The 12239-nt window shown below is 39.7% G+C and overlaps 1 protein-coding gene across 1 annotated transcript; it reads right to left on the bottom strand.

Moving 5' to 3' along the window:
• Positions 1–119: 119 nt before the first annotated feature.
• On the bottom strand, positions 120–12205 carry mtf2 (metal response element binding transcription factor 2). The gene is made up of 15 exons (XM_044368865.1): positions 11989–12205; positions 10677–10878; positions 8034–8115; positions 6893–7003; positions 6661–6761; positions 6219–6394; positions 5979–6074; positions 5150–5218; positions 4765–4888; positions 4410–4477; positions 4077–4244; positions 3554–3674; positions 3272–3330; positions 2798–2899; positions 120–2645 (listed from the first exon to the last, which is right to left on the bottom strand). The coding sequence occupies exons 1-15, from the start codon at positions 11991–11993 to the stop codon at positions 2270–2272; spliced, it is 1860 nt and encodes a 619-aa protein (XP_044224800.1). The 5' UTR covers positions 11994–12205; the 3' UTR covers positions 120–2269.
• Positions 12206–12239: the final 34 nt, after the last annotated feature.

Below are 12239 nucleotides of genomic sequence, written 5' to 3'. Positions count from 1 at the left end.
GTCACCGACACAAGCCGCGAACAGTGGCGCGTACGTTGAAACTGTAAACTGCAGTTTTGACCGAGTGTTGAAACATTGACTATATTCAATAACTAAACACCCAAACCACAACACAACAGTTGAAAATATCGGCTTTTATTTATCCTTTAACAAAAACAGGCTCAGAAGTTACACGTCGGCCTATATAATGATGTATAAAAATGTAATAAGAACACTCTCAGAGACAAAGCAGACGTTACATGTATGTTCTTTGGCTGCAGCAGCCTGCTGGAAGCCAGTGACAGCGACATGTAGGCTGAGACGCTGGCTGAACAGAGGAGAGAAGCTTCAAATGCACTGACTACATCCTTACACTTAAGAGGTATCAGTGTCACAAAAAGGTCTGTCCATTTTAACAAAAACATCTCCAAAAAGAGACACTAACCGATTATTTACCTCTTGCAACATACAGCACGTTAGTTTTCCAGTGATTGTTTTCTGACTCAGTATAAACAAGCATGTGTGGCAGTTACATGGACTACAAATTATTTTGCTCATAGAAGAAAAAAAAAAAGAAGAAAAAAAAAAAAAAGAAAAAAAAAAAAAAGAGTACATACATACAAATGGCCCAAATTAATATGACAAATGGAGGACCTGATATAAAAATACTGACCAACAACATTTACTGAATAACTTACATCAAAACCTCCTGTCACGCTCCAAATGCTGGCCTATGCAATACAGTGAAGTATTTGGGCAATGGGCATATCCTGAGTGTGTGGACTAAAAAGCAAAAACATCCAAGTGCATTTTTTTAATGTCAATATTTAGTTGCACTTGTTGCACAAAAGAAAGACGCCTGAGTCAAAATCATCACGACAACAATGCTGAAGCTCCCCTTTTTAAAGCCGTATGGTCCAATTATATGACTGAACATTTTTCAAAGACTAACTTGCATAGGCAGCACAAACAAACAGAGCAATCATGGACTCTGGGTATGTGAACTGGGTATACAACAGTCATCTGATGCAGCACTTTATTTTATGACTAACTATTTGACAAACTAAAAACTCAACAGGTCCTTAAAGATTTCAAAAGATAACAGTCTTTTTTTTTTAAATCAATTTCAATCATAACATTTTAAAGGATATGTAGACTAAAGATGTCAAAGCTTCTTGAAAAAAAAAAAAATCTTTACCATGAAAACAAGATTTACATTACATTATATGCTGGAATAACAATCTGAGGATCTTTTTAGAATCTCATATTTGATTTAAGCTGCTGGGCCCCACATAAACAAGATTTACAAAACTGTATCTTGGATGAGAAATTATGCCATAATCTGACTTTTTCAGCTGATCGGTTTTAAATGAGATGACAGTCTAACATATAATTTTATGTGCAATCCATTATTAAAAAAGAAGAAAATCAGAGAAATCTGCCCTACAAAACAGAAAAGGGCATAATGAGGAAGTACAAGTAGAAAAGGTAATAATAAATGTAGTATAATTCTATATAAAATAATAAACATTTGCAGCAGCACATCTCTCGTTTTGAGATCCTCCTGAACTGCTCTCAAATGAGAACTGAAGGATATGTCTGCCAAAGGCAACAAGAGGTACTCACAGCTGGGACTAGAGAAGGAGGGGACACTAATATAAAAAGGGGACACGTTTTGTAAGAAAATAAATGTTAATCAAACGGATGTAACTTTACCCTGCTTGACTGCAGTAGTAAAAGTTAATGACAGTTCTTTTTCCCGTTTCTCTTATCCACCACGATTCACAATTTTATACCTGACTGACTACATTCTGTCGAACTTAGTTTCATACTTAACTGGTCTGAGAATGAAAAGCATATCACTGGGTTAAAAAAAAATCGATCACAATAACGGTTCACTGAAAGCCTAAAGGGTGCAGTGCACTGATGGTTATTTACCCCTGAATAAATGGGGGTTTCTGTAAACATTCAAAGCAGATAATGAGAGTTAAAAGCAGAAGAACACAAATATGGTGGTATTATGACAAAGCCTCGTCTTTATCAATGAACTGTAATCTTTAAACACATGAAGAAGAGACATATGTTTAAATGCACTATACTTACACTGACTGGACTGCACTGAACCAGTAGGCTTTGCAGTAAGCTTAACAGGCAAAACTTGCTTCTGCCTAAACTAAACAAAGGCATACATCAATTAATGCTCTGAATACAGGCTGTGTACACATGTCCTTCGCACAGCCGTACACCTCTTGCAGGCGCTAGTTAAGTGATGATGACAACCGAGACAAGTCTAGGAGGCGGTGACTCCTTCCCACTCCACCAGGTACTGCACCTTGCCGTCCAGGGTGACCCGCCGAGCCAAGACTTTGTACTTTTCCCCACAAGCCAGCCTCCCTGCTGCTCCGAAATAGCTGCTGATGGAGCTCTTGAGGTGGGAGAGCTGGCTGTTGGGGTCCATGCCGTGAACTATGTCTGTGGAGTGCAGCCCTGGGAGCGCACTCAGCATCTCTGTGGCTGAAGGGTGTGGGTCTGCGTGGCTGGGAGGGGGGATCTCCGGGTTTGGGGGCTGCAGGGCCCGTCGTGGTCGCCCACGTTTCCTTTTTAAGGGTGGAGGGGAAACAGGCATGATGCAGGCTGTGGTACGAGTCTTGCTGGAGCTACAGAGGCTGAGGGGTGTTCGATAGGAAAAGAGGAAGTAAAAGAAAACTGATGTTAAATCTGAGGGTAATAACGAAAGAATTTACAAAAAAAAAAAAAAAAAAGACATGGGATGAGTGTTAAAGTGAGACAGGGGACAGCAGTTGCATAGCAGGCGTACCTGGACTGCCTTGAAATGCTGGTTGAGGTAGTTTCTGTGGTGCTCAGGGCTCCTATGGATTCCACATCTGAGGTTCGAGATGACAGTAAAGATCTGTCACTCCTGGTGTTGTGGAGATGGTAAAAGAGAAAGAAAAAAAAAGGAGGATAAAACATTAGACACAGAAAAAGAAAACTGCTGAAACTTATCATCACTGTACACAGTGCAGAAACCATTTGTCAAGTAATCAGAAAATTAATAGGCAATAATTTTGATCAGAAATCAAGCATTTTAGTTAATTTACAAGAAAAAATCTCAAGCTGGTTTCAGCTGATCAAATGTGTGGATTTATTGCTTTTCTCTATGCTGTTTAGCTTTCAATTAAATATCTGAGTTTTAGGACTGTTGGTTGTTCCATTTAAAGATATCACCTTAGGTTCAGCGGCTTCACCTCAACACAGTGGATTACATTTTGCGCCACATTTGCTCACTTACTTGATGGAGGTTAAGTGATCCAATGCGTGGGACTCTAGTGGTAGAGGCTTTCTTAGTTCCTGTTAATGACAAGTAAAAATCATTAGCATTTCTCAGTTCAACAGGTTCTCATTATCTCAGCAGAAACGATAGTTTGTTAGTTTTCTCAAAATAATGGCTGTGTGCGAGCTATACAGTATAATGCCAAAACACCCACCCCTCTCAACAACTATGTATACACCCAGTTTCCGCCCACTAAAAACATACATACAAACGCATGCACACGCACACAAACACACACACCTGGGACAAGAGTTCACTGGAGCGTCGTGGTTTGGCCAGAGCCTCCAGAGAGCGTGTTCCTTGCTTCCTCTTTTTCTTCTTTGTTTTCTTCTCTGTGCCATTGGTTAAAGTACTGCAAGTTCTAGAGCAACAATAACAACATTTCACAACAGTTTCACAAGTAAGGACAGTTGTGCATTAATAACATCTTAACTGTTAAGCAGTCACACTCCCTGAAATGAATTACAAGGTGCAGGACAGTATGAAAACACTGCTCGTTCTAAGTTTTATCACTTTACCCCTCTCTTGCCTAATTTTATAGCTGGGCCAGAAGTATGCCATCAGTCCAACAAAAGCCTTTTGCAAATTCAAGAGCTTACAAAGATGACTGTTAAGGGATATGTGCAGGTTTTAGTGTCATTAACAAAGGCTCTATTCATATTTAAAGGTGATGAGAGCCTTACTTAAATTAAGATGCGATATCCCATCCAGCAATTTTAAAACATGTAACTTCAGATCTTCAGAAATACGTCTCACATCTCACCTCATGCCCGTCAGGGCTTTGTTGGACTTGCATCCCTTGATGGTGATCTCATGTGAGGCTCGCTCCATCACTCTGCTGTTAGGCTCAGAGTTGGGAGGAGCAGGAGGGAAACGGATCCTCAGTCCAAACAAATGCTTCTTTTTCTTTACTTCCTTTCCAGACATGAACCTGGCAGCGATAGAAGGAGGAGGGAGAGTAATGATATGCAGAAACACATAAGAGTATAAACATAGACAGTAGAAAAGAAAAATGGGAAAGATGTGAATTAAGAAAAAGATAGTGTTGAACACTTTCAGGGATTTAACAATGAACTAATAAAAAGGAATTACTTACATGCTGCTGTTGTTGTTTAATGCCGCCAGAACACTTTCATATCGCTCTGATCTTGGAGTGTTGGCAAGCTGCAGACACAGGGGAGGGGAGGTAACCAAACAGATATAAAATAGATTAAAATGTTTGAAAAATGGTTTTAAAGCTCAAATTGGCAGCCAGTGTAATTTAGAAGTAATTAACCCTCTACGACAAGCTGACCAACAAAAAATGTGCTTTGTTGGTCACATGGTGACTCAGTCATGGACTGGAACTGTGCTGATGGACAAAACAAAAAATGTCTAAAAATTTTTAACATGTGTGTCCAAAATCGGCCAGCGGCGTATTACAAATGGAAGTTGATGACTAGTCTCCTTACCTCCCCCAGCTGCAGCAGCTCCCAGTTATTATTGATGTAAGTCATCAGGTCCATCTCAGAGTCAAAGTACTTCTTCTTGTGGATCACACTCAAGTTGTACAGACTCAGGTGTGTGACATCCTCCCTGCAAAAGTACAGCAAAATATGTTTTCTTTACTTGATCTGGTTTTAAATGAGTGATCATAACAAGAAAATCATGAGATACACAGGTATAACAGCACTTTTATTATATTTCACTACCATTTGGTTTGAGAGGGGGAATTGTGTCTAAAAGATTACTTTTGAAAGAAGGGCAATCACATGCCTGTGTTCTTTATTAAACAATATACTGTTTTAAAGCAAGACTTTGTGTCCAAGTTAAACATATATTTTTAGAGTCACTTACCATGTGAGAGACAGCCGGCTGAGGTACTCTGGTCCACCCTTGCAAACGGAACAAATAAACCGATAAAACCTGAAGGTGAAGAAACAAGAGATGTCAACTTGAAGAGGTCATATTTTGGGGCATAGTGCAGCAATTAAATGCGAGAAGATGAAAGGCAGTGTCACACATGCAACAGTAAAAGATGATGTGTCCTGATATATGAAAACACAACATGGAAGTGAAGCAGACCACCCAAAACAAAGCACAGTATTGTTTCCTCCACTGAACTTACAGTATTTTCTTTAGCTGCAGTTTAAAGGGAAACTTTGCCGATTTTCAACCAGCATTGTATCATTACAGTGTGGGTAGTTTATGAAAATGAACGATGTTTAACTTCCCTTCATGTTGCCTGCACCCAGAGCTCCCCGCTCACTTGCCGGCAAAGTCCGCCGGGTGAAGAAAAAAAAAAGCGTCATCCCACAGACTCAGGAGATCTGCATTAGACTACAAACTACATTGCCTCATTTTCAGCCTTCAAGGACAGTAAAATGTGGGTCTCCCAAAACACTCCCATCTACCATGTTATGTCAGCGTAAAAGCAGACACTAAAATATCATACTATGAAATACTTTAAAATATCAGTATATTTGAAAGAAAACTAGATTCATGATAAAAGGCCGAATACTGCAGTGTTGAATCAGAGACAACAGAGTCTGGAAGAGGAAGTAACCACTGGAGCGGAGCGATGTTACAGCTTACAGCAAGTTTCTCTGATTCATCCAGAAGTTGCCAGCACACACACACACACACACACACATTATAGTAGTAATAATAATAGTGGCATTTGCACCTATCTCCATAGAGCATGGGCATCTGTAAGCAATGAAGACAGGCCTCATGGAACCACTGCTGACACCTATTACACTGCAGCATCTTCAGATACCAGCTACACAGAAAGAGACAAAGAGGAAAAAGAGAGACTGGTTAGCCCGATCAGGTTATATGATATTACAAATCTTAAAACATGGGAATGCAGGAAATTGTGCACTCAGATTCTTGGGTTTCTTCTTTCGAGTTTGGTATTACTCACTCTCCTGGACCTCCACAGTAGCAGTAGCATTGCTGGATGTTAGCCTTGTGTTCGGGGTCCCACACTAGCTCATCCAGCACGTATGGGAGGGACAGGTGCAGCTCCATGTGTTGCTGATGGTGCGCCTGCTGCAGAAAGCCTTTAGCATTCACTGCCCTCCTATGTGCACTCCCCCTCTATGAAACACACAGATAAAAAACAAACAAAAAACACACACAAAGCATAATTACTCCAAGATGAAGCTACGTACACAGATCCATAGATTATCTTGTAGCTACTCTACATCTCTTATCTTCATTTTACTATATAGTTAAAGCAGAGCACCTATAGAGTCTCACAAAACAGCTATTTGCAATGTAAACACACACTTATCTAAACAAAAAAAATTATACATTCGGCTAAAGGTATTAAATATTTATAGTATTTCAAACTAGAGCTGTACCTTAGGCATAGCAGTGGGCTCACACTGTAAGCAAAGCCACTTTTCATCGGAGTCGATGACAGTGGCATCAATGATGGGAGAGTGGCAGAGCTGATGGTAGCCTTAAGACAACAAACACATTTACATGCAGCTGCTACATTAATGAAATAAAAAAGTCGATAGTTAATAAAGAATTTTAAAAACTGCTTCCATCAATGTTGGGTATAAACACATCATTGACAGCGCACAGTACCTTGTCCACACTTGTCACAAATGACAATCTCATTGGGTTCTTCTGAAGTTTCATCTTGGCATATGGAGCATACAATGTCATCGTCCTCATCATCCTCATCATCTTCATCTCCTAAAATGGACAGACAAAGGCAGGGCAACGAATCACCACCGTGATACAGGATATTTGTGAAGAAGTAAAAACTAGCCAAGCACCTCAACTAGTGTTTCAACACAGCAAATAAAAACTGTTTACAGGTCTGGATTGTCCAGAGTAACCATGACACAGTTTCTGAAAAGACAGATTAATTTAAAAAAAAAATTGATGGTAGAAGCACCTCAATACAAAATTCCATGTAGCCCCATAGTATTGGGGTGATAGCTGAAATTTTAGAGTGCGATATCTAAAAACCTGGACAAAAAAAACAAAACAAAACTATAACTAAACTATCTGCATGGATACACACTAGGGTGAGAAGATGCATTTTAAAGAGTAATAATACATGCTGTTGGTCTGTTGCACCTATAACCACATCGAAAAGTGATGAGGGTGTAGTGCAGACGCCACAAGTACATTTCTACACCAGTGCAGCAAAGTGGCAACTTCAGCCACTGGAGGTCAGCAGAAAACATGACTCTGAACTGCTGTGAACTTTTTATATCAGCACCACGAGACTGTACATACAGCTGTGCAGAAACATGTGAATCAGCTCAGAAGAATGAAAAATAAGTCTAAAAAAATTTGCATGGTGGATTTTTTAAAATTTTTTCCCCAATCAGGCTGAACTTCATTATAAAAAAGGAAACTTCTTTTATAAAAAAGAGACACCAGTCTCTTTGTATATCTCCCCTACACTGATCTTCACACGTGGGCCTGTTCACTGGTGCTGCACTGATGGCAGGCTGACTCTGTGGACAGTTAACTGTCAGCAACAGCAGGGAGATAAGTCTGGCTGACATGGGTGTGGACAGCACAATACTGATCTAGTAATAAAAGCTAAAATGAAACTGTACATAATCGAAAAAGGTACAAAGTGCAGATGTTACCAGGCAATAAAATAACATACATATTAACAATCACTGCAAATTATCATCAGGGACACACATTTTTATTCAATAGCAAGCTCCAAATATTTCACAATCATGAAGTTGACAGAGCTTACCTGTCTGAATATCCTTCCAGAGAACCCAAGACTTTGAGCGATCTTCAAAAACAACAAAGCATCGCTGCTTGTCCCGATCTATCTGAAGGAGAAAGCAAAAATAGATTTGTTTTCCTAAACACCTCACTGTTTTTAAAACCTTAAAATGCACTGTCCATCTGCAGAAACAAGGAAGCAGCAATTTATTAAATACTACCAAAATAATCTTAAATGTTGTAGGCCATGTCAAACTGAAATGTTTTGGTGATGGTTATGCAATTTGACAAAAGGTTTAACTTAGGATTTCACTGTCTTTCAATATCACAATTTCCTTAGCAATTTTGAAAGACAGATAATCATGATCAGATAATCATGTGTGCTAACGTCTCTGTGTTAACACACTGTATTACCCAATTAGATGATACTGATACCATTTCACCATCTCCAGATATTTATAAGGAGCATTTATCTTTGCAAACAGAATTTGACACATAACTAACAGACCAGGCTACTGAACTGCTTGTCAAGTCTAGGAGCACTTACTACGAACAAAGAGATAAAGCCAGTAAAGCCATCGGATTCTTAAAATTCGTATATAGTTTGGGATATCATTAGACCCCAGGGGGGTGATTGATGAGTTCAAGAGATTTTACCTGTCTTTATATACTTCTGAAAATGAAGCAGAGATATTAGAATTGGATGATTTCTTTCACTCCTTTGCTGTGTTTGTAGTCAGCCGTGATTTGGTTAAAAAATTAGAGCGACCGATCACTGTTGAAGAATTGTCTAAAACTGTCAAATCCCTTCAATCCTGGAGAAGCCCAGGGCCTGATGGCTACTGGGCAGAGTTTTATAAAAAAGCTTTTTTCCAAAATAGTCCATATTCTAATTGAAACGTACAATGAAGCATTTGTAAATGGTACTCTTCCACAGACTCACTCAGGCAATCAATTGGCTTATTCTTAAGAAAAAACAAAGACCCTCTTGACTGTGCATCATACTGTCCAGTTAGCCTTTTAAATGTCAACTATAAAATTCTAGCCAAACTCCTGGCAACGCGTCTCAAAATAGTCCTCCCATCAATTATCTCTCCTGATCAAAACAGGATTTATTAAAAGTAGACATTCTTCAATGATTATTTAATATCATATATAATCCTTCTGTCACCAACACGTCTGAGGCCATTATATTCTTCGATGCAGAGAAAGCGTTTGACCAGGTAAAGTGGAAATACCTTTTTTACACTCTAAATTCAGCTTTGGTTCTAAATTCTTAACTTGGATAAGACTTCTGTACTCATCACCTAAAGCCTCTGTCAGGACTAATAACACTCAATCAGGATGTTTCCCTCTGCAACAGTTGACATGCCAGGGTTACCCTTTAAGTCCCTTGTTGTTTTTCCTCGCCATAGAACCCCTTACAATAGCACTTCGCTCCAACCCTCTCATCAAAAGGTATAGTCAGATGCGGACACTAACACAAATTGTCTATACACAGATGATTTATTGTTATACACATCCGACCTTTCTGTTTCTGTTCCTGCAGCCCTTGCCCTCCTTTGGTCACTTATCAAGGTATAAACTGAATCTTTGTGAAAGTGAACTGATGCCGTTTCATGTGGCCACAAAAAGTTTCTTCTCTACTCTCCCTAAATTCAGTCGACAGCCTAATTCTTCCTTTTATATGGAATAAAAAGACTCCTAAGATACGAAAACAGCTTCTGCAGAGGCCCAAACCAGACAGAGGTCTAGCGCTACTAGATTCCTGGTCCTATTATTGGGCTGCTAATCTTAGGATCATTTAGTACTGATTGTAGACCAGAAATATATCCCCACCCCCACTTTGGCTGGAGATGGAGCCTGCCTCCTCTATAATAGCATCGAGCAGTACGTTCCGAATCAAATACTTCTACTTTTTACTTTTAGTACGAACTGCAGCTGCCCTTACAAAGTACGTACTGTTGCATGCAGTATGCATACATTTGGGACATACTACTACATCTGCCATTGTGGCATCTGTCAATGCGTCATTGGTCTATGCTCTCTCGGCGGCTCAGTTGTATGTGACGCATCATCTGCTGTGCAGAGGATTGTGGATCAGAGTAGCCAGAATAGCATTCTGGCTCGCAGACTGCGCTGGCATACTAAATAGTATGGTAGTACGGGTATTGGACGAACCCACCATCTTCCCTTGCTCACTCCTCCATTACAGGCTCTTACTACTCCACCACCAAAAATGTGTCAAAACAACATTTAAGATCTGGAATCAATTTAGATACCACTTTGGGTTTCAGACAACCTCTTTTCCCACTCCAGTAGCCTCCACTCCACTCCACCCCCCCACCCCCACCCCCACCCCCACCCCAATCTATGGTTGATAGTGTTTTCTCAACATGGTCTAGTATCAATATGAAAAGAATTAGAGATCTCTGTCAATACATTTATTAAGTCTGAGGAATTATCAGTTAAATTTGGTCTCCTCAAACAGAATTTTTTTAGAGACCCGGAGTAATGTCCAAAGCATGGATCCCAAATTATTTATATATATATATATATATATATATATATATATATATATATATATATATATATATATATATATATATATATATATATATATATATATATATATATAAAAAATAAAAGTGTTTTCCCTCACACTAACCTTTGTGATTGTCCCCAAGTAAAACAAGCCATCTGACCAGCGGGCCAAGACGTCCTGTCCCTCTGTGAACCTGTCAGACATGTCGTCTTCTCCATACTCCACCCTAGCAGAAAGGCTCGTGGGGGACAAGGAAACAGCCTGCTGCTGCCGCTGGGGGTGAGCTCTCTGATGGACAGACAGGTGATCCACAACCCCTGAGTCTCTGGAAATCATGGAGAAAGGGAAGCGGTGGAAAAGGGAGAGACATGCATTTACAATAGGGAATGAAGTGAAACATATTTTCAGGTGGCATGCTGTTCTCTGCATAATTATCAGCTGCCAACAGTGTGTTTGGTCTTTCATTTTACAATTAATAATTATGTATGCAACAATGCGTTCTTTTTGACCAATAATGATCATTTAATCGACAGTCAGGGTACAAAAAAACAGGTACAAGACATAAGCTTGTCACACATGCTTATGAGTTGTTGTTTTTTGTTTTTTTTTTAAAATAAGTTATCTCTCAACAATGTAATCTGGACCATTGCTGAAATTCCTTTTTGAATAGCCAATAGGATTTATGTCTAGACCTGTGCATCTCTGCTGAAACACAGTCCTGAAATATGTAACGATGATGGAAAATAGAGGTATATCTTGTGTGATTACAGAATATCTTACAAAACAGTGACTGAAAATGAAGCACATGCCATTTCCCGTCCAGTGGATACAAACAACAAGTGATTATACTCATAATTGGTGCTAATTAGTAATTAACCACAATCACGCAGCCAGCTATATGGCTGCAGGACAATGCTGGAGTATTTCTAAAAACCTATCTCGAAACAGAAATAAACGCAAAGGTTATTGTAATCCATTTTTACCACTTAACGTTGCATATACGCTGACAATTGACAATGACAGTTGTTAATTTGACTTCAAAGTGTACTTAAAGAGTGTAAATAACACTTGATATTTCTATATAATACTGCAGAAATATATTCAAGCTATGTTAAAGATTGTATGGCTTTTGTTTTTCTGCTCTCTTTAGACACTGTCCGTCAGTCCGAGACTCCCTTTGTTCGGATACTGGGCGATTATGGCCAACCAGCCACTGAAAAAAGGATAAATGAACAGCATGGGATAACGTTGCACGCTGAAATAATGTCTTGTATTTGAATTAGAAAGCAACCAGGGCCTAAATGTTAGCTAGTTAGCTAGTTGATACTAACTGTTAGCATGAATAACCCACATGCAGAGCAGTAACCCCGGCCAGGTCGCTGACCGTCGGACCCTCCCCCCCCAGTACAGGAGGAAAACACGATGACAACAATACCTCATTCGGTCACCTCCGCTTCTACAGATAACAAATACGACAAAAATAACTGGATGTGAGTGACCCCGCTGTTAGCCCACTCCGGAATTTAGTTAATAAAAAGTATGTCTCGAAAACTTGCGGGGCTTGTGCCTTCTTCAGAAAATAACAAACGGCTCGTTTTCCCCAAGCACGTTCGCCATTTTGGTTTCCCGCTGATGACCGGGGAGTGCATTGTGGGAAGCGCTTTAACTGCCGCGGCTGCTTGTTTC

Source organism: Thunnus albacares, chromosome 12 (assembly GCF_914725855.1).
Source record: "Thunnus albacares chromosome 12, fThuAlb1.1, whole genome shotgun sequence".
In the NCBI taxonomy this organism is placed as follows: Eukaryota; Metazoa; Chordata; class Actinopteri; order Scombriformes; family Scombridae; genus Thunnus; species Thunnus albacares.
Note: the sequence above shows the minus strand (reverse complement) of the source record. Positions and strands in the feature narration are given on the sequence as shown.

Excerpts from the sequence above, each read along its gene's own strand:
- mtf2 (XM_044368865.1), bottom strand. Across the intron at positions 8,116-10,676 it reads ACTTGGGGACAATCACAAAG|ATAGATCGGGACAAGCAGCG; the intron begins GTTAGTGTGAGG and ends TTTCTCCTTCAG. Across the intron at positions 2,900-3,271 it reads GATCACTTAACCTCCATCAA|GAGTGACAGATCTTTACTGT; the intron begins GTAAGTGAGCAA and ends CCACAACACCAG.